The following is a 24,033-nucleotide window of genomic DNA, read 5'->3' on the forward strand; positions in this document are numbered from 1 at the left end:
CTTAAAAATGCTTTTTTATAAATGTTATAAAATATAAATATTTTTTTAAGTGTTATTTAAAGCACATTATAGTAAATACTTTGATTGTTACATATACCTGCAGCATTTCAGCCTTAAATTAAGTATGGATTTTAGCTAGATTATGTTCAGTACCTGTCTAGCAATGTATATTTATGCATCTAATTAAATAACACTTTTTTTTTTTTCAAAACACCTATCGCATGTCATTAGTGGCTCACGTGATTTATGTTTTGCACTTCAGAATTTCCATTAAGGGAACATAGTGAGCTTTCGATGCTCCCTGGTTTTTACAGTGCATTGTGGGACATTTTAGGGAGCAAATGTTTGAGTTTTAACATTAGTTAACATGAACTAAGAATTAAAAATACTTCTTAAACATTTATTAATCTTAGTTAATTTGATAAAATAAATTAGTTAATGCACTGTGAACTAACATGTAACATTATTTTTATTAACTAACATTAACAAAGATTAATAAATGCCGTACAGAATATATTGCTCACTGTTAGTTAATGAGATCTTATTTTAAAGTGTTACCATATACATATTAAGTTATTAATTTTATTTATGAATTGTTATATTTAATGGGCTAAACTGTGTGATAAATCTCTGTTTCGATATTTAATATTGAAAATAAACGTAATTTGTATATATTAGATGTGTATTTTATACTCCAGGTCTAGAATTGGGAACCACTGATGTAATTAAAAGTGTAAATTGTATAAATGTACATTTTGTCTCTAAGTAGTTCATGGTAGAAAACTGGTAGTCCACTTTCTTGTTGGTTGTTCTAAGCAAAAGCACAGCTGTCCTCTGAGATCTTTCTGAGTTGGGAAAAATGCTCCATCTTGCGTCATCCTTCCTGGAGTGCCCTTGAACTTTATTGTGTCAAATTTCTAGAGCTGAAATCTTAGGATCTAATATGAAAGACCAAGTCCACTTACATTTCACTTGTAACCCTAGTAGTCCAATGTGAACACAAAAAGTACCAGAGCAGTTTGTCACCTTTTGTGTTTTTGTGTTTGTATGTGATGGCCCAGTGAACCTGCTCACATTTAAGCCCCATGGGTTGTACTGCTCTAGATACTGTACAAAACGTGAGGCATGTGCATCAGACCACACCTGAATATGACATGCTTGTTTTTCATCTTTCTGAATGATTAAAGTATTCACCTTCTACCTGAATGGAGAGCTTACAGGTTATCAGTGATTCCCACAGGACACTGGATCTGTACAGGAGTCAGGCTGCATAATGCTACGTGAAGTCGTTGGGAGTGGTCCATAGAAATGTAGAGCTCCTACAATGCACCTCTACTGGAATGAAAAGAGCTGACATTTTGCACATCAGTATGGGAAAGGAAATTATCTAGAGTCTATTATCCTTACTGTGTGTGGTGTGTGAGTGAGAGAGAGAGAGAGAGAGAGAGAGAGAGAGAGAGAGAGAGAGAGAGAGAGAGAGAGAGAGAGAGATTTAAAAAAAAAGCTAAATCTTTAACAGCGGAACATGATCGCCATTTACAGCTGCAATGACAATAAAACATCATTTAAAAAAAAAAATCGACTGAAGATTTAGGAAGGAACCAACAGAAAAAAAGAGGAAAGATCAATACGCTACTGTATTGTGATAGTCTATCATCACAACATTGAATCGATAAGCATTTATAATGTTAGTTTGCATTTTAAAGGAGTAGTTCACCCACATATGAAAACACTGCCATCATTTGTTTACTCTCATGCTGTTCCAACCCTGTATGACTTTCTTTCTTCTGAGGAATACAAAATGAGAAATGTTGAAAAATGTACCATTGACATCACAACGGAAGAGAACAAAGCCATACAGGTATGGAATGGCATAAAGGTTAGTAAATGATCACAGAATGTTCATTTTTGGGTGAACTATCTATTAAGAGTCTGTCATTTCCAGCACCATCAAGAAAAAGAATTGCATTTAAAGTTTGTAGAAAGTGCAATGAACTCTTTCGTCTCAAACTGAAGAGTTTCTGAGGTATGAAAAAGCTAAAGGTGAAAGTCAACTTAGCATGACTGCATACATGGCTGCTCAGCTATATCAAGTGCATGAACTGACTTTGTTTTTTGCACCATCAACAAAATCAAGCTGATATGAGGACTGGGTTTCTGCAACAACATCACAAGATGGTACATATTGATGCAGGTCATTGCAAAGCAATTTGATTGTGATTTGAAACTGCCAATGAGCCAATGCAATGTTAACAAAACCGGGCTGATATGGTCATACTTCATGGTTCTAGTAAGAACTCTAGTGGCTGAATTTTGGACCTGAGTTTGTTTATTAAGCATGCAGGGCAACCACCCAGTAAAGCATTACAATAATCTAGCCTTGAGGTCATGAACGCATGAGCTAACTTTTCTGAATTTGTCATTGAGAGCATATGTCATAATTTAAATATATTTTTAAATGCGGTTTTATAGATATTAGAAATGTGGCTTTCAAATGAAAGATTGGTATCAAAGAGCACACCCCAGTTCCTAACTGATGACTAAGACTTGACAGAGCAGCCATCAAGTGTTAGGAAATTACAAGTCATCTGATTTTTTTATATTAATCCTAATCCATATCTATCCTAATGGCAATCATAACTTCTGGAAGCATCTCTTTCAGTAGCATAGTCGGTAAAGGGTCTAACATACATGTTGTTGATTTTGATGATTTAACAAGTTTAGACAATATTTCCTCTCCAATTACAAAGATTGAATGGAATTGTTTCTAAGGGGGACTATAGTATGACGTCTGATGCGATGCTGTAGTAGACGGTTGCATAGTTATCTTTTTCTCTCTAATAGTATCAATCTTGCAAGTAAAGAAATAAAGTCATTAAATAATAATAAAATAATAAATACCTAGGGTTTGTGTTTGTTCTCATCTATGAGAGTCGAAAAGTAAGCAGATCTAGCCGTTTTTAAGGCCTTTCTGTATGCAGTAACACTTTCCTTCCATGAAATCTGAAATACCTCTAGTTTTGTTTTCTTCCTGATGCGCTCTATTTTTCAGGCTGCTTTCTTGAGAGCCCTGGTATGCTTGTTATACCACAGCGTCTGACTATTTTCCTAAATCTTTTTTAAGCGCAAAGGTGCGCAACTGTGTCTGAAGTGCTGGAGAAGAGAGTCAATAGTTTCTGTTGGAACATCGATTTACCTGGTATGCCGAGGAGTAGAAACTGATCAGGAAGATTATTTATGAAGCAATATTTAGTGGTAAAAGTGATAGTTCTAACATATTTGTAACAGGGAGTTTGTTTTGCTGCCCTGGCCTCGGTTTGGAACAGGAAAGAGAAGAAAGATACTTGAAACCCTGCAGAAATCCACCCTAACCTGAACAGGCTGTTGTTCAGCCCTGCACGCTTTTATAAATGCAGGCATTAATTATGGATTTATTGCTGTCCTTGTCTGTACGCTGCTGTGTCACTATGCAGATCTCAATTATTCATGAGCTGTAGAAGGGGGGTAAAGGGTGGTGCACTCATGCGGGACGGTGCAGTTTACAGATTATTTCTCTTTCAGCACCAAATCGTCTGGTTCGCTGTATTGCAGTATTTTAATAATTTGCTCCCCAATTCTCATTTAAAACTAAGACTCTCATACTCTGTGATATACGTTTGTATATTAAACTGGCAATCTCAGCTTCAGCCCAGAGTGTACTGGGTTAATTACAAGTTTAAATAAGTAGAATGTCATGCTGAAGAGGCACTTAATACTGTGTAGTAAAGAGATATGTCGTCCTGCATTGCACTCTTCTGCCCTGGAGAAATTATGTGTCATTCATTCGCAACACAATCACAACCATTTAAAAAATATTGGATGTTTAAAATCGAGTTTTGAGGAAAAGGATTTTGAACCAACTGCATTTTACTGAGGAACTATTTTTGCTACTGTATCTTTAAAAACTTTAAAAGATTTATGACATAACATACTTGTATAAATAAATAGTTATTGTATAAAATACACATGCCATGCATATGTGTGTGTTTGTTGCTTTTAATTAGCATTACATTAATCAAAAGCAATATTAAACACTTTTACAATGTTGCAAAATAATTTTTCTTGATCTTTCTATTTGTCAAAGAATCCTGATTGGATCACGATTTCCACAAAGTACAACTGTTTTCAACATTGATAATGATAAGAAATATTTCTTGAGCAGCAAATCAGCATATTGAAATGATTTCTGAAGCATCACGTGACACTGAAGACTCGAGAAATGATGCTGAAAATTCAGCTTTGCCATCACAGGAATGAATAACATTTTTAAATATTAAAATTTAAAATAAATGTTTAAAATATATTTCACTATATTACTGTTTTTACTGTATTTTGATTAATTAAATGCAACCATGGTGATCATAAAAGACTTCTTTTAAAAAAACATTAAAAAATCTTATCTTGTTTTATAATTGTTCTTGTGAAATTTATTTAAGCAGGGGAGTTTGGGGAAGGAACTTTTCGATTTGAATATTTGAGTACAGTACGTCTACACAGTGTACTGGTAATTTAAATGATCAAGGAAAAGCTTTAATGAGTAGGATAGCAGTTCATGCATTAGTTTTTAAGCTAATTTCAGTGTATGCCAGCAGGAGTGTGGGTAAATCCCAGTGTTTAGTGTGTAGTAGTGCCCTGTGTGCGCACACCGTTGACTGCAGTAGTGATGTGCATAAATAGCTGCCGGTCTGCTGTACTGAGACACTAGCAGAAGGTCACTCTATTGATTCAGTCCCGCACTGCGGCCTTTGATTACTGGGTCTGACACACCACCGCAATCTATAATGCATTGTATATGCTCTGTGCAGAAATCCATAATGACTCTCTATATTCCACCCTCATTCATAATGAAGGATAAGCAGTGCCTACGTTCCCCAATCTGTCAGATAGTCTCCATCCATCAGCCACTTTTACATGCAGAGTGAGTGGCACATTATTTCAGCTCTGTAAATGGTTCACTTTTAAGATACGACCTAGGCTGCTCGTGGGTGTGCTGCGTGTATTAACTTGAGATTGTGATACAAGTGTAATTTGACTGTGATTGCTCATTTAAGTCAATAGATGAATGACAAGCATTCACAAGTTGAACTAAAGTCACAGTGGGTATGTGTGTGTAAGTGAAATAAGAAATTATATTTGACCAGAGTTTGCAGTTTGAATTGAATGCAATGAGATAAAAAAAATAAAAAAAGACTTCACTGGAGTCACACGAAACGAGAGCGTGACATGTGTGTTCTGTGTGAATGGAATACAAGACTACTCTGCTTGAAGTACAGTGTACAATTAATATTGCCTGCAATTTTTTTTTAAATGATGTGAAACAGAATGCATTATGCAAACATTTCAAACAGTAACATGCAGCATGGTTGTCACATGACCTCATTACGTACATTTCATTTGCATTTTTAATCTTGTGTGAAAAAACAATAAGCCTTCTATCTTGGCAGTCAAGAAAATGAGTCAAGAAAAATTGTGGTAGATTTTTAGATCTTCTATATTTTAGATATTATTTCTGTTCATTTGGCACATCATCAAACACAGACAATACTTCATGCAGTTTTGGAATATTTATATAAAATTAATATAATTATTGAATGACAAGCATTGAATGCATTGAATGCTTGTCAAATAAATATAATTATTCATTTTAGAAATAGTTTTAATATTAGGTTGCATACCCCAAACTCCTATATTTAGTGTAAATTAATTAATTAAAGTTCTTTTTAATTATTTTTCCATCCATCCATCCATCCATCCATCCATCCTATATAAGAGATATTCAGGTGGTTTGCAGTGACTACTGGGTAAATTTTCCTCTCTACTTCCTGTGAATTGATATATCGATCGATGTGTACTTTTTTATGGTTTTATATCCTCTGTACGATTTTAAACCTCACTTAATAAATGGAAAACATAAATAAAATGGAAACATTAAAATGTGTTATAAAACAAAATTCTTTAGATCTAGGGTCTCTCTTTTTCTCCATATCACTCTTATTTCTTTTGTCGTTTCTTCTCTGCACTTTTCCGTAACTGATTAATTTTGAGGAATTCATTATGCGCGCTTTCATTTTGTGCTGACTTGACATCTAACTTTCACAGCTCACTCCTTGAGCTCACTCTAATCCTCAGTAACAGCTGTATGACTGTTGCATTGTCAGCTCAATCCAGTCTCATATCCTTGAGAAAGAAAGGGTGGAGCTGATAGATAATCTCAGAGCTCACTTATTCAGAGCTCATCTCTCACAGTCAGCGCGAGCCTGTCCTATCATCTCACTGATCATATACGCTGCTGTGTGTTTACAGGACCAGAAACCATTGCAGAGGCCCTAGAGGAAGAGGAACTCATCAGAGCCATCGGTTCTCTGAAGTGAAGTCTCATCAGAGAAGTCTCAAGGGATCTCAAACCTCTCCTCCCCTTCTCTGCAAGGGGCCGCTGACATGATATAACCTCCAAGCCTCTAAGCGCACACGCAAACGAGACCCAGCGACCCCTGAGTCCCCCTTCCGCTCTGGAGGAACCCCGAGGTGGTACGCTACCGCTGAGCTGAGCATGCCTCAAACATCTGTGTTGTGAAAGGAGAGTGTGCGCTGGACAGCATTAGGCGCCATGCGTCCGTGGACGGGCTCTTGGCGCTGGATTATGCTGGTGCTGCTGGCTTGGGGCACTCTGCTTTTCTACATTGGGGGTCACCTCGTGAAGGACAGCGAGCATCCGGAACGGTCCAGCAGAGAGCTCTCCAAGATTCTGGCCAAGCTGGAAAGGCTGAAACAGCAGAATGAAGATCTGAGACGCATGGCTGAGACACTCAGGTTGGTGAAATGTTTCATGTCTGATATTTCTTTCGAATTATTCCATTTTCTTTGTTTATTTTCAAACCTGAGATACTTGGTTAGTCAGGTACTCTAAGCCAAAAGGTTTGAGAAGTCTAGTATGTGATATGTGAGCTGGATTATAATCTTCCTACATTTCCACAAGTTATCCCAAAATGTATCTAGCTAACCACAAGCAGTAAATATATAGGTAACTTTTCTGACTCCTCCTGCTTAAAACCCAAAAAGCCAGAGGGATTGTGGCCGTACTTGGGATCCGTACTCATACTGAAATGCTATATATATATATATATATATATATAGCATTTCAGTATGAGTATAGCATTTCAGTATGAGTATAGCATTTCAGTATGAGTACAGCATTTCAGTATACAGTATATATATTTCAGTATGAGTACGGAACGTGAAAGCGGGGCCTCACAATCCCTCTATATATATATATATATATTAGTAATATTTTTACTAGTACATTTTAAGTGTTTTTGTCATTTTAATTAGTTATTGTTTTTTTAGTTTGAATCATTTTAGTACTTAAACTTTTTTCTTTTAGTTGCCAATCTTAAGTTTAAGTTTTAATATGTGTATTATTTATATTTAAATTTTTATTTATAATTAAACGTTTAATAATCAAACAATACTAACATTACAGTTTAATATCAAAAATTTTTTTATTTCAGCATGATTTCAATCACTGAAACATTTTTTTTTTTTTTTTTAGTTTTAGGAAGCAACAACAACCATTTTTGAAAAATGGCTCCCAGTTCTTCCTTTTCACAATTTTTTCACTACAATTCTCTAGGATTGGGCAACATTGTTGACTAGTAGTCCTCTAACAACCAAGTATTTAATTGGTGAGGTCAACAAGTTTATCTTGTCAATTTTATTTGTATAGTGCTTTCACAGTGCACATTGTTTTAAAGCAACTTTACAGAAAATCCTGATGTTAATGTTCATAATATTCTAATATCTCAATGCTTTGTAGTTGCTTTTAGCAGATTAGAGCTGAATGATAATATAGTTTAAATTTTGCAATGACATAAACAGTAAGGAGTTGAAATTTGCAAAGCTTTAAAAAGGATGAATTATGAGGGTTGTTACATTCTGTTCTTTAGGTTGCTAATAGCTTACCAGTCCTTTCAGCATGGTAAAACCCTCCCAGAGTAGTTGCATTTATAAATTCATATATTTTAACTGCTACTGACAATTCATCATGTACAATACATTTCAAGACAATTTACTTTCAGACAAATGTCCGTTGTTAGCAATGTTTCTTTTATGCCTTATGATAGTGTAGCTCTATTGGTCTGTTTTCAGATGCTGGGTTACGATTGGTCCTCATCAGCCAGTAGCTGATCTTGTATGGTCAGACTTGCACTAGTCACTTCCTATCATGTACTGTGGCATTTGACAGATGGCCATTGGACTAAATTTGAACTGCTTTGCTAGTTAAATGATCATTACCCTTAGGGAAACCTTCTATAATCAACGGATGCAAACGCACTTCCTCACAGTTCATCTGCATGCTGTAGTTTTCCTCTAAACGCGTGTGTGTTGTGCTTTAAAGCCGTGTGTTTGCAGTATGCAAACTTGTGTGTAACGTGTATTTCACTAAGCTGTGGACTCGTCATCTATGTGCTTATGCATTATGTAAACTCAGTTATCAGTGTTGTTGTAAATTATTAAAATGACCCGGGTGACTTATTCCACAAATGTGCCTCTTAATCATCTGATATTTGACAGTGATTACATACACATGCTCACATGTGATATATAAAATATATATCTAAACATAATACATTGCGTGACTGAAAGGTTTTTTCTATTCCTCAACCTATATCTTATAAAAACAGTTCCATGCAACAATTTTCCATTCAAGGTTCCTTGCACCAAAAATTTATGTAATTTTTCATGACCATTTTCCAACTGGCCACTATGATCTTACATAGGACAAGCGGTTTGGAAAATGAATGGATGGATGGCCATTTTCCAGCCCCTTTCCCTGACACTGAACTGAACAAACCAAATATGAGCCAAATATTGTTTTTTATGACTGATACTGATTATTTTTTTTATGTTTAGATGATCCAATAGTGTCTGATAATCGATATGCAGAATTTTTTTTTATTTATGCTGTTTGAAACACAAATTATTTCTCATTCAACCTCTGAATGTGAACATTGTGCTTTACAAGACTAATATTGTCAAATAATAAAAAGATGAATAATTTTTGCAATCTAGACATTAAAATGTTAAGTTATGTTACCTGTGAGTGTTTACTGTTGAACACACTAATAGAGTTGTCAGGTGCTGTTTTTAAAGACCTATAATATCAAATTTGACTACTCCGAAATAGTTACAGTACGAACGCTACAAAACATCTAAAACCTTGGTAAACATCACGGAAAGTGTTTGGAAGCACCAGCACCATAAAAAGACTATGAAAATTACCCTCCCATAAACAAAAAGAGGAAACAGCACATCCTACTTCCTGACTGGATGTAAACAAGCCAAGAACAACAGATTTTTTTGGAAGGGACGTTTTTTCAGAACAAAGACAAAGGCTTACTGTATGATTAGTACAATTTTCAAAAGCATTTTCAAAATGAAACTGCTTTAAAAGAATGCTTGTGTCAACTGCTGTTAGTTTCATTGAAGTATTCCTTAGCTACAGATCATTGCATGCTACAGACAATTATACATGATTGAAAACAACTGCTGTATGGGCAATGAAAAGAATCTGTTGACTTTAGTGACCTGCCTTTACCGGCATCACACACGACAGACTGACTGAAAGAAATATTCATAAAAAGGAATAGGATTAGTATAAATTAAGCTCAATTGACAGCCTTTGAGGCATAATGTTGATAACCACACCCCAAAAAAATCTGGATTAGTGTGGCACATAACTTATGTTGGGTAACATACTGCAGATGACAATCCTCCATTCACATATACTAACCCTGTGTTCAAATATACCGCCTCCTCTACTATATAGTAGAGAAAAAAACAATACCTGAAATGAATAGTATGCATAGTATTTATAAAGCAGCTGCTGAAAAGTACCTGGATGACCTACTACTTCTGGCAAGATTCTGAAGTGTATATCCAAAGGACACTTTAGTATCCAATTAGGCAACAGGAGAGGAGTTGTGAATGGCATTGAAGTGATGCAACTGTAAGTTGCATGACAAAGCCAATATGGTGGGCATAGTAGTAAATTCAGAATTCATTCATACTATAACATACTTTTTTCGCGAAGTAGTACCTACACAGACAGTAGTCGATTTTGGATGATTGAGCCATTGAATCATTCACTCCAATTTGTTAAATTGATTTGCTCAGGAATAAAATGCCAATACTGTGTGATGCTGGGAGCAGTGCAACAGTAGATTCTTACTGTGGCTTTGTTTGTGATACTGTGGCAATACTGTGTCTAAAATGTCTCAAATTTACTTAAGATTAAATTCTTGTTAGTTGAACTAGGGTTGTGCGATATCAATATTTTTGCAATTGCTCGCAATTTCTGTCCTGCGGCAAAACATGAGTGCAGTTGCGTTTTAGACCAAACATATAATGGTGACTGAGTGCGACCTGAACGCATCAGTGAATGGTGAGATATTTTTGCTTAATAAAATGATCCTGCCAGAAGAATAGCATGATAACTTTATTATGTCTGTTCCATCTGTATCATCTCAGTCAGCTTATATGAGACTTTACGCATGCGCAGTAGGTGAATTTAGCACTTTCGAACGTTCAGTGTGGATGAGAAACTTTTGGAAAATTGCTAGTGTGGACGGAGATTATTTTGAAACGAAAACCCAGTTCATGATGTATCCGGATTAATGTAGACGTAGCCTCAGTAACCACCTAGAACTCTTTTCTGTTAAAAGCAATGAACAGTCAGTGTTGTTTGCTGCATGTTTTCAGAAGCTCTGATTTCTCTGATGTAGTAAACTCCTGAATTTGACTCCTGATGAAGTGTTTGCATAGAGCTATTTGACTCCTAAGAGTGTGTATATGTGTGCGTGCCCTACTCGAAGTAGGACAGAATGAAGAGAGTGTTCTTTGTAATTTATGAACATGTACAGTCCTAACGATTTGAAACGGTTTGCTCTCCTCCTATCTCACCACCACAGAACAGTATCAGTTCTGTCAGTCTTTCATTAAGCACTTCCTGTGGGAATTATCACACACACACACTACGATTCCCTATTAGAGCCCACTGATGCTTCATCTCGCTTTTATATTGACTCCTGCGTAAATGAAAAGGCTGATAATGCACACACAGAGGGTAGGAGATATGTGGATGAGTGACGGGGCAGGCCAAAGATGGTGCTGTGATTGATCCAAAGGGAGGAGCCTGATGGAAGAGAAGGTGTGCGACTCGGACACTGACACTCTCACACAGATGCCGCAGTGCTGATGAAGATGCACTGATGAATTGTAGTACAGTACAGAGTAGAATTGAGCGTCACTGCGATGATGACAATCGTGCATTGTCCAATTGACAACAATTTAGAAATTTCCTTAATGTGACTGCAACTTAAAGCAAGTCGGTTCACTCGGCGGCCATCTTGGTAATGCCCGCAGTCAGTGGTTTTTCATGTACTAAGCATATAAATACATCTCCTACCTACTTAAAAATAGAAATCCCCTAATTTTTGTTTTGATAACATAACTACAATCTGCAATACTATCTGGTATGATCAATTTATTTTGTTCAAATTACACTATACTGTGTATACATGTCAAATAAAGTAGACAATGAGTAAATAAAGCTCCGATACCTAAAAGGCTGAAAGGTAGGGCTTCAGTTCCTACAGCACAATTGACCATTCGCAAAGACCCGCCCCCTTTAGTTACTGTTGCTATGTCCGACAAGCGACGCCATTCTCACGCCACACACCATGTTCTCACACAGTGAAAAATACACCGCGGAGCAAAGAGGACAATGTCAACAGGCTGACAGACAGGACAGACCAGGTTACTTTTGATATGAAACAAAGTCTCAACTTCCAAATTTGGTCATTTTTTTAAAGAAATTTAAACAATATATCGTTTTGTGGCTCTTTGATGTGTCTGACAGATCGCTGTTAAAAAAAAAGAGAAAAAAAGCTGCTCTTAAAGCTGCTCGTGAACCGATCATCTCTTCCTTCTAGATAATTTATAGCATCAAATAAACATGAAAGAACATAAGAAGGAATGTTGTTTTAACCGCGGAAAGACGTCAGTACACTCCGTTTTTCAAGTTCAAATCCTCCAACATTAATCTACTAACTCTCCTGACTGTTTTGTCGGACAGAAATGGCGGATGGCGGATTATGATTGGTCAGATCGCCTGGGAATCAAACTCCCTGCAAAGGTTCAATTGTAATGTCTGTGTGCTTAACTTGAGGACTTTTAGTTTGTAGTTTTGCTTTGTTCTATTTTCTGTTTTTTACTGGATTGTTTTCAGGTGTTTCTTGTTAGTTACCTTTGTGTATATATTATAGCCCTTGTATATCAGGTCTTGTTCTAGGTCTTTGTGGACGTTCCGTTTATGTTCTGTTCCTTGTGTTCTTCCTAGTTTCCGAGTTATTTTTTATTGTTATTTAATACTACTTTACTCTGTCTCCAAGTTCATCATGTTTGATAGCCATTTTCTGAGTTATGATTTCTCTATTTTTCTCAGAGTGGTTCATCTCCTTCCTCTAATACTGTCTCTAGATATATATTTGTGTGTGTGCTGAAAAACTGAAAAGTGATAAAGGATAAGGGTGGAGATGGACTTTGGCTGAAGAAGCTGATGTTTTTCATGATAAGAGCTGATATTTACATTTTTTATGATGACACACAGATATCCCCAAGACATGTGCCAGCATGTGCAAGGCCATCTGTGTTTGCCTGGATCTACTTTTAAGACAATTTTATATATTATGAAATGTTTGATGGATTCATAGCATGAAATTGATTTTTTTATCAGCAGCAAAACGATGCCCAGAGTAACGTTTTATTGCTCTTTCATAGCTCAGGAGATTTAATGAAACAGTCATTTACACATTCAGGTCTTAGATATTCCTCATAAAGTTCCTTGGGAGAAATAAAAATAGAAACAAATGTGATGATATATTTGGATGGCATATCAAATACAGACCCTTTCCAAAAAATTAGAATATCATGGAAAAGTTTATTTATTTCCATAATTCCATTCAAAACGTTAAACTTCCATAGATTATAAATTCAGGGCCCACAACTTAAACGATTTATTTGTACATAATTTGGGCTTCCAGCTCATAAAACCCACGAAAACAGGATTTCAAAAAATTAGAATATTACATGAAATCACACAGTAATTACACAGTGATACCATGGTCATTGAACCAGGTTTTGGTTATTTTGGCAGTGTGGGCAGTTGCAAATCCTGCTGGAAAATGAAGTCAGCATCTCCATAAAGCTTGTCTGCTGAAGGAAGCATGAAGTGCTCTGGAAATGTCCTGGTAGACGGCTGCGTTGAGTGGACAGCACAGTGGACCAACACCAGCCGATGACATGGCTCCCCAAACCAACACAGACTGTGGAAACTTCACACTGGACTTCAAGCATCTTGGATTGTGTGCCTCTCCATTCTTCCTCCAGACTCTGGGACCTTGGTTTCCAAATGAGATGCAAAATTTGCTCTCATCAGAAAAGAGGACTTGGTCCACTGTGCTTTATTAAATCCAGAGTCAACGCAGCCGTCTACCAGGACATTTTCAGAGCACTTCATGCTTCCTTCATTTTCCAGCAGGATTTGCACCTGCCCACACTGCCAAAAGAACCAAAACCTGGTTCAATGACCATGGTATCACTGTGTAATTACTGTGTGATTTCATGTAATATTCAAATTTTTTGAAATCCTGTTTTCGTGGGTTTTATGAGCTGGAAGCCCAAATTATGTACAAATAAACAACTAAATACTTGAAATCGTTTAAGTTGTGGGCCCTGAATCTATAATCTATGGAAGTTTAATGTTTTGAATGGAATTATGGAAATAAATAAACTTTTCCATGATATTCTAATTTTTTGGAAAGGGTCTGTATATCTATATACTGTAGGTATTTGAGTTCATATCGAGATCTCTGACTTGAGAAGAATGAATTCTTTGCAGAATTCTTTTGGAATCTTTGCTCAATTCGCTCTCCATTTAATCTCATTACTGTCTTGGAGAAACAATGGAGAGATTTAATTTCAGATTTTGCTTTGATTTTAATAAATGGCTGTCCAGCCAATAGATGCTGCCGAGAGGCCACGCCCACGTGAGCTAAGAGCCAGTCACAGCATGAGGTCCTCGCCTGGCATTGCATCGCCATAGCGACTATGAACTCTGGATTCACTGACAGTCCATTAGTACCTACTAAATGTGACTAATTACACTTGGGTTTAGACTTGGCCTTTTATTTGGCCTCTCTATTTGGTGCTGCTGTAATAAAAAACATCAAACTGTAATTAGCTTTGATTTAGGTTTCCCACACACAACTCACATTGACAAATTTCCAAAACAAACTATTCCACACCACCACCAGTCATCTGTAAAAGTGAAAACACACACTTATTTCAGATCCTACTCACATTTGTATAACAAATGTGCACTTTAGGAGCCTCATCATTTGCAAATAGGCACAGACAGTCATTGACTTCATGCACACACAGATAGCACACACTGCGGCAGAGATGTGATTTAACAGGACATTGTACCTAAAATAATGATATTGTTATTGTATTATACCAATACGTGCAGTTTCCAATAGTGTTGCCTATTTTATTCCATTGAAATGTACATTTGATATTATAGCACCATTTTTAAATTTACTTTCAATATAGGCCTATTAACATCAATTTGTTCAATAATTAAACATGAATTAACACCTAATTTATAGTTCAAATATTCTGACAGTGAGTTGGGACTCTTTAACAGATATTGTTTTCCTTTCATCTGGCTTTTAATTATTGATGTACGTTCACCTGTTGAAATTTCTGAAGGCACACAAAGAAAGTGATTTTCTTTTTTCCTGCAATCAAAGATCATTAGAACAGAACAGATTTTACTCAAGAGGAAAACTGACAGCTTCCTCCATAATTCATTGAGGTCCAGCTTTTAAAGCTCTTTATTTCACTTTGTACTTGTCCTTATGAAAAATTAACACAGTTCTTGTGTAGTATCCATAGTCTAACTGGGCTGTTGGTAATACGACTAAGTCAAATCATCCGTTTGGTTTCTATAATTGAAAATGTGTATTTGTTATGAAAATAATGCTTAACACATTTAGTTCTACTTCTATCAAATTGTATCAAATGTACTACGCTTTATGCTAATATATTTAATTGTTAACCCATTTTTTAAAAATTGCTCGTGTCATTCTCAACCTGTATGTCTTCTTGTATAAACACAAAGGAAGGTATGTGTTGCAGTGTTTGGTTTGTTTTTTTTTTTTTTTGTTTTGTTTTTTTTGTCCAGACAATGAAAATCAATAGGGTCCATTATATAGAGAAAAACATTCTTCAGAATATTTTCTTTTATGTTCGAAAGAATGACACGAGGGGGAGTAAAAGAAGACGGAATTTTCATTTTTGGTGAACTATTCCTGTAAGCATTGAGTCACAGGTTTTTTCACAGGCAATTCGCTGCTGAATTCAAACGTGTACGTTTTTATTATTATTATTATAATAATTATTATTATTATTATTAAAGGTGCCTAATGCCATTAAGGAATATTCAGTCCCTTTTAACCCCTGCCTGTATGCTAAGAATAAGGGATACACTTAAGCCTGAAATACACTACAAATCTCAAATATGAAACAGATTTTCAAAACACTAGGCATCATACACTTGCTGACTTTTTACAAAGAAAAACTGGGCAACTATTAAACTAAATGACTGAGGATCACACATAACCAGCCAATCAAATTCATTCCAAACACAACTAACTTTGCTAGTAGACAAATAAAAAAAAAGATCTATAATCAGCTCAAAATATCAAACATGTTTGATATCCTCCAAATGGATGGAATGGAATCACTCCATTCCATCAATGAATATAGAGTCTGTGTATCTGTCCATCATATACTTTGCAATTCTCTGAAAAAACAAAAAAATCAGCTACCCCAAATCTGCAGAATTGACTTTCAGCAATTAGTGTCGACTCGTCCAGGCTACAAATTGCAGCATTAACCTTGGCAAAAGTGCATTCCAACCTGTAGTAATATTCACAGTGACATTTGAGATAAGCCAATCAGTCATAGTTTTCAATACTTACGATATTGTTTGTAATCTATCACCACACAAGTAGGACCACACAAATTTGTTTCAGCAGCTTTAACGCAATGGCACACTGTCGAACAGCACCATGAACTTATTAGAGGGACAATCCCTCTGCAGTCACCTGGGGTTAAGTGCTTTGCTTAGTGGCACAATAGTGATGGCTCTCGGCTCAACTTCTTGCAGGGTTTAAACCAGCAACCTTCCGGATACAAATCCTGAGCTTGCATTACACTTGACACGGTCAGTCATAGTGTAACTGTAGTCATGTTGTGGCATCATCAAGTTCTTGTTCAGCACATCTATATTTCTGTCACACGCACACCTACACACCAGGTGTCATACAAAATGTCCTCCAATTCGTCAGTAATGACTGAAGAGGTTGACTGAGTGTCTGTTTGCTAGCTCACTGGCAGCTCTTGTCACTCTGAAATGTTCTCATAGAGGGTCAAAACCATAGCCCACAGCAAGCCGTTGGTACTTTCGCCTGAGCGTGACAGTTTTAGGCATCTTTCACTTACGGTTTTCACACTTATTTTCATCCTGTCTGCTTTTTGTGTAAGTGTACGTGTCCTACTTTGGTACAAGTGTCTCTGTGGGCTGCCACAACATCTCGCAAGAGTTCAGCGTCAGCAGAAAACACGAAGCCTCATGGGATTTCCATCACACCTCTCTGACAGCCGTTCCCAAACTCTGGTGTGTTTCTAAATGTTTCTCTCTGCCCCTGCTGTGAGTGATGTGGCCTCATTAGCTGGTGATTGCTGGTTATGTAATGCCACATGATGAAGCTCAGGTTTCTGAGGAGAGGTGATGTATGAGAAGAACAGAAAGAGAAAGAGAGAGGAGGGAGGTCAAGTGAATAGTGTAGCCTCTATTGTTACTGGCTTAGAAATTGTTACTAGATTAGAGAGAAGATCATCTACATTCACTAATGTCCTCTTAATGGGGGATAGTTTGGGAGGTTTATGTCTTTAAAGTGTGTGTCAGGACTGTGTTAGCTGTGCCAGTCTAAAAGACAACATTAAATTGCATCCGCAACATTTACTGTAATTTTGAATGTGACCTATTTATGTGTGATACTGCATATTTAGTGAACAATAATTTAGAGTGAGGTAAAGTCTCATTGATTGATTATTAATGTATTGATTACATTAAATGTTGTTTTAGATGGGGGGGGGGGGGTCTTGCACTGTCAGAGACATTTAGGCTTTTCACTCAGTTACACTATATTCTTTAAAAGTATGGAGTCAGTAAGATTTTAAGAGATTAATGCTTAATTTAATTAATAAAAAAATACATTTGTAATTCACAAAAGATTACTATTTCAAATAAATGCTGTTCTTTTGAACTTTCTATTCATCAAAGAATCTTGGAAAAAAATGCATCACATATTCCTCAAAAATACTAATCAGCAAATACTATTTTCAACGTTGATATAATGAGAAATGTTTCTTGAGCAGCAAATCAGCATATTAGTATGATTTCTGAAGGATCATGTGACACTGAAGACTGGAGAAATGATGCTGAAAATTGAGCTTTATCATCACAGAAATAAATTACATTTTAAAATATATTAAAATAGAAAACAGTTATTTTAAATTGTAATCATTTTTCATAATATTACTGTTTTTACTGTATATTTCATTCAAAAACTGCAGCCTTGGTGATCATAAGAGACACATTTTTATAAACATTCTTACCAACCCCAAACATTAAATCATAGTGTACGTGTGAACGCCAATACTTCTAGCTATACAAGGTTGATTTCAAACATCGATGTGTTCCGAAGTGTTTCAAAATGTTTCATAATGTAATGCAAGTACATGATGCAATTCATAGTGTTGCCACAAGAGGTGCTACAGTGAGCATTTGCATAAACTTCCTTCTTCTATGGTCAGTTTTCTCTGTTTTGTCATGGCAAATCAGGACTGTGTTCCACTTTGCTTTAGACATACACTCGCAAACTTCTCTAAAGTACCTCCCCACATGAGAATCCCCACAGCTGATTTGGAAGTCCGTTCCACTTTGGACACGGGTCCCCCAAGAAATGGGCAACTCAAGCCATGTAGCCTACTGTAAGCAATGATGTGCATCTGAATCCATGAGAGAGGGGGAAGATAGCGTAGCGAGGGAAGGACATAAAACTGTGAAGTGGAATGCAGCACAGAAGTTCAATGAAAATTTTGCAGCACACATTTCAGTATTTGTGCCTTTTTTTCAGGTAAAATACCTAAACATCCTTATAACTCTACCCCTAAACCTACCCATCACAGAAAACGTTCAGCATTTTTTACTGTTTTCCTCTTGGGGACCAAATGTTTTCTGATAATGCCTTCTTTGTGGGGACATGTTTTGGCCGATTTACAAGGCTTTTATAGGTCATTTTTAGTCGGTTGTGATAATATTTCACTATATAAGTGAGAAAATTTGGCCCTCACAAGTAGAACCAAATCTACACACACACACACATCACACATAAACCCCGTTTCACTCATTTCCTTTCTCTCTCTCTTCTCGTTTTGTCCTTGACCAGCCAAGAATGACATAAATTTTTGACATAGCAATTTTTCTGATGGCAGATTCCCCCACTCATTCTCAGTTTCACCCATCTTTCTTTCTCTTTTTCTGTGTCATTCCTTCTGTTGACAGACATCCATATGACCGATTGCATCCAGGTGTAATGGCAATGTGTTGTTTACCATTTCAAAACCCTATGCACGCCTTCCCACGAATGCATTTCCATCCCTCTCTCCTCAGATAAGACTTCTGCAGCCCTATTCTCATTTTTCCTCCCCCTCTTTCTCTCTATTGCTGTCTCTCTCTCTTTCAAGTGAGGCGGGTTTTCACAATGCTTTCCATTCACGCCAAACACATTTCAAATACAGCTCAGATTTCCACTACAAACCCACTGCAAGGGCACAGAGCTGTGCATGAGAAAAAGGTGGACCGAGCTCTGCGATGTGTGTGTTTGCATGTACTTTGGCCACAAAATCTGATGAAACCTTTCATAGGGGTATTTGAAAACATCCTTGTTACATATATATATATATATATATATATATATATATATATATATTAGGGCTGGGGATCGATTAAAAAAAATTAACTAATTAATTGCACAATTTGCTGTAATTAATTGCAATTAATTGCATTTTCTCCAAGCTTGTAATCGTCAATATTTAAACTTAGAATCACCTAATTAAATTAAACAACACATGAAAAAAATAGTTATTATTATTTTATTTTGACTATTATTTTTTGACTAATTATCAATAAATGATAGTCCTACAAAGCTATTATTACCAGAGCATGTGATCAGAGCAGGTCATTTTACCATTGTTGCCCAGCATGACTATACCAGCTCAGCAAACAGAAGTCTATTACCCAGAAATTTCACGATATTTGAGCGGACTTTGCTTTTCCAATGCGTGATCAGTACATGATTCGAGCGTTTGGGCCGTTAACTACAGACCAGAACATTGAGCAGAGCGCGCAACGCGCTGACACACACACACACAGAACGGAGATCGCGTCGCACACACGGAGCGGAAAAGACCCGCTCATGAAAGCCGCGCGAGAATGAAACCTGATCGCCGATCACGGAGGGACGGGGCGGCATATTTTCGGCCCTTTCAATAGCAGCCGCAACAGGAAATCATTAAAACGAGGCAAAAAAAAAAAGTGCTGCGTTAATTGCGTTATTTTTTTTTACGCGTTAAACATCTCAAATTAATCGCAAAGATTAACGCGTTAATTCCCCCAGCCCCCATAATATTAGAGGTTAAATGTAACAGAGCTATTGTTTTCAACTGCTATTTATTTTCAGATATAATAATTACACTCAAATAAAAACTGAAATGTTTGTGTGCCACTCAGTTGCACATAAGATAGTTTTCACATACACTTGTCTTCATGGTAAATTTATTCAAATATACAGTACATATATATGTTTATTTATAGTTAACTAATAACTTTTCTGAGGTAAATGCAATGTTTAGTGACATTTTTTCTTTCTTTCTGTGAAGAAACAGAATTAAGCGATTACATGAGACATGATTCATTTCAGTAAGTTGTTCTGTATCTTTCAACATACCTTTTGATATTCTTGCATGTTTTTTCGGACTATAACTTGTGTTAAAGAAAAAATGAGATTTTCTTTACACAGTATGAGTTATAGTCTGAACAAGTTTTTCCACCCCCTTTTGATTGACAGGATATAACCGACCCTGATCATTGGCTGTTTTTAAACAATCGACCGATAGCCGATGAGTAGTGAAAATCATTGCTTTTATCGGCCGATACCGACTGTTGGCCAATACATCGGTGCGTATATTAGAGATGCACCGATTTATCGGCCAACAATCGGTACCGGCCGATAAAAGCAGAATGAAGTGGCCCTTCGGTAATATGAGTCTGAGACTCCTGGTGTATGGAAATTATAATTGGCTTTATAGAAAAGCAATAAAAATGTTATGTACCAATTTAGATTTAGGAGAACTAACGTGTGATAGAAAGAGAGAGAGAGAGAGAATATACAGGATCTTTAGTCTAGTAAAGGTAGTCATCTCATAAATGAACTACATTTGGCTGAAGGAGTGTCAGGGAATGATGGAGGTTCAGGTCTTGGGATGTTCGTCGGTAATGAAATTTATAAGATGGAAATGTGTGTGTGTTAGACTTGAGGAGCCCACGCTGGGCAGGCTTCGGTCAACTGTTTGTGAGTCTGTGTGTGATGAATAGCCCCTGCCACCAAATGAATTGCCCGCAGTGGCTGCCGCAACTGATCATTGCATTAAATTGGAACTGGAAGCAAGGAGCGAAGGCCCCTGGGAAATTAGCCAACCACAATTCACCTTGACCTAGTAGGCCACACGTTCACTCTTGCTCACACCGGTTCAAACGATCATAAGTTAACGCACAGCGCATGAACATGCCAGTTCCCCAGGCAAGGTCCATGCTAACATGTCTCTCTCTCTCTGTCTTCCAGGTTACCTGACGGACAGGCCGATGGTGGTCCTGGAGCCGTGGGTAAATTACGTAAACTTGAAGAGCAACTGATCAGGGCGAAGGAGAAGATCAACTCTTACCGAAGTCTCCCTGCTGATGGTGTGTAAATACACACATGTTTATCTAAATAAATGCACACCACAGAATTTTATAGTTTTTATGTAAAGCTAACAGAACAATAGGATTTTTTTTCTGCTGGTCAGGCCAGTAGTTTACATGTATACTTGCCTACCTACATTTTCACTGGCTGAACCAGTGAAGAAAAATCTCTGTCTTTATGTTAAGAATTATTTATCTATAATATGTTATTATATATATATATATATACATTTATTTTATTTTAAATTATAGATTTTTTACTTGCCTGCCATTATTTAAAATGCTGGCCACACCACAAAAAAAATCATAAAAGTGTCTGAGAAGTATTCGTAAAATTATAATTTGTTTAAATGTCAGAAAGTACCTTTTAATTTAATGTCTCAATATCTGAAGCAAATTAACTTATACAAACCAAACCATAACTCTAAAAGAAAACATTTTTCATGTTTGGTTTTATTTTTAAATTTTTTATTTAATCTCTGAATATATAAAGCAAATTTATTTATATTATTTATTTTTTACTTTCCTGTCAAAAGAGTATAAATATTGTTCAAAATGTATCTAAAAAAAAAGTATATTTTTTTAAAAATATCAGGAAATGCATTTTACTTTAATATAAATATAAAGGACCGTAACTAATCCAAACCATAACGTTTTGCAGTTTTTGCTTTTTACCTTTTAAGGCTGTCACTAGACATTCTTAAAGGGAGGTTTTGTCAGATTTAGTAAGCTTCTGGGCATCCTAAAAAAGAGTTGAGTGTGTGTGTGTGTGTGTGTGTGTGTGTGTGTGTGCGCGCTTGTGTGTGTGACGGCTCTTTTTCAGATGTGCAGTAATAGCTTGCTGTTAATACTGAGTGAAGGAAAGATGAAACATGTCAAATTAATAGGAACCTTTTAATATGGATGAAAAGTGTGTGTGTATGAGAGTGAGTATTTGCAGTGAAGGACGGTCATATCACTACAGGCGGTCTGTGTAAATCGTCCTCTAGCCACCCTTTGCCTTCTGTCTACAGACACATGCATATATACTGTGGCCTCAACAAGTAATTAGACTCTCCAGACACATTTAAAAATAAATGTAATTCTAAATATTTTATATAGTGTATATATTTAACTTATATTTAAGACTTTATGTGGACCAGCAGAGATCCAGGGATGCTGGTTCACTTATGCTAGTAGAAGTAATGCGAGTTGTGAAGTACTTCATAAATAGAATGGGGCATCAGTTTACAATAGGGACTTTGTTGTGTCGCGCCACATTCAGTGTAGACAGCATCATTGATTATAATGGGTTCTATTTGCTTTTGTCACGTTGGTCCGCTCGCGTCTGATGTAGACACGGTGTTAAGCTTTGAACCTGTCCTCAGTCCTGTATAATAACCCTACACACACACACACACGCACATCCTCTGTGGCTGGTTTCTGGGTCATCAGCTCTTATAGTATTGCAGTGAATGATCTTTTGAGAGGAAGCACTAGAGAAACACTATACACTGAGGATCATAGCCGTGTTCCGGATTGTTTTACGGCCACTGATACTCTTATTGAATGACACCACTTTTTAATCCCACACACAACTTTGCGCTGCCTATAGCATCCACACATGTACACAGGACACACAGACTACAGTACACACATTCTTGCACATATGGCCAACAGCACGAAACAAACGCTCTACACCTCCATCCACTTATGAACACAAATCCCTGAATGCTATTTGCTGCAACTTCTTTAATTAGTTTTTTTAATGGATGACGTCAGTCAATGTAGATATCTAGAGAGTGTAGTATATAATGCATAATGTTATTATTTTTGGTTTAATAACAATGAGCAGATTACATATATATTAACTGTTTTAATATATTTTACAATGTAATTTATTCATGTGATTACTCCATTACTCCAGTATTCAGTGTCACCTGATCCTTCAGAAATCATTAGAATATGCTGATTTGGTGCTCAAGAAAACATTATAAACAAATGCTCGTTTTTGCATGTGTGCAGGACCAGGAAAGGACCAGGAGGAGCTAAGGAGGAAGGTGGAGAACGGTGTTAGGGAACTGTGGTATTTCGTACGCAGTGAGGTGAAGAAACTGCCACTGGTGGAGACTGGAGCACTACAGAAACATGTTGACACACTCCTGCAGGACCTGGGACACCAGCAAAGGTTATACTCACAAATATGTATACATCATGAATACACTCGCATATGCATTTTGACCAGTAAGGCAGATATGCCTGTATTATAAATCTACACGACCTTTCAAATATTCAGGGTGGCAAGTTTTTAAAAAAAATTTTTTTAATGTATTTTATCCCTATGATCAAAGCTGAATTTTCAGCATCATTATTCCAGTCTTTAGTGTAACATGATCCTTCAGAAATCATTCTAATATGCTGATTTGCTGATCAAGAAACATTTCTTTTTATCAATTTTGAAAACAGCTGTGCCGATTAATATTTTTGTGGAAACCGTGACACTTTTTTCTGGATTTTTGGATGAATATAACGTTCAAAAGAACTGCATTTGTTTGAAATAGAAATATTTAGTAACATTATAAATGTCTTTACTGTCACTTTTGATCATTTTGCGGCATCTTTCTGAATAAAAGTATTTTTTTAAAGTCTTATGTGCCCCTAACTTTTGAATGGTAGTGAACTAAATATGAAAAAAAAAAATATATATATATATATATATTCGCCCCCTGAAATCAATTTTTAGGATTTTTTCTTTTCCTGTTTGCGGTCATATTTTTTATTTTAATTTAAATAATAGTCTGAAC

At 36.4% G+C, this 24,033-nt stretch overlaps 1 protein-coding gene across 1 annotated transcript in view; it reads left to right on the forward strand.

Annotated features, from left to right (window-relative positions):
* Nucleotides 1-24,033, forward strand: part of fut8a (fucosyltransferase 8a (alpha (1,6) fucosyltransferase)) — a 69,906-nt gene that overhangs the window by 30,240 nt on the left and 15,633 nt on the right. The window contains exons 3-5 of the mRNA XM_079852683.1: nt 6,343-6,849; nt 21,132-21,250; nt 23,255-23,417. Of these exons, the coding sequence (XP_079708809.1) occupies nt 6,647-6,849; nt 21,132-21,250; nt 23,255-23,417 (485 nt within the window). The 5' untranslated portion in view covers nt 6,343-6,646. The remainder of the gene's footprint in view (nt 1-6,342; nt 6,850-21,131; nt 21,251-23,254; nt 23,418-24,033) is intronic.

Source organism: Squalius cephalus, assembly GCF_949319135.1.
Source record: "Squalius cephalus genome assembly, chromosome: 20".
Classification (NCBI taxonomy): Eukaryota; Metazoa; Chordata; class Actinopteri; order Cypriniformes; family Leuciscidae; genus Squalius; species Squalius cephalus.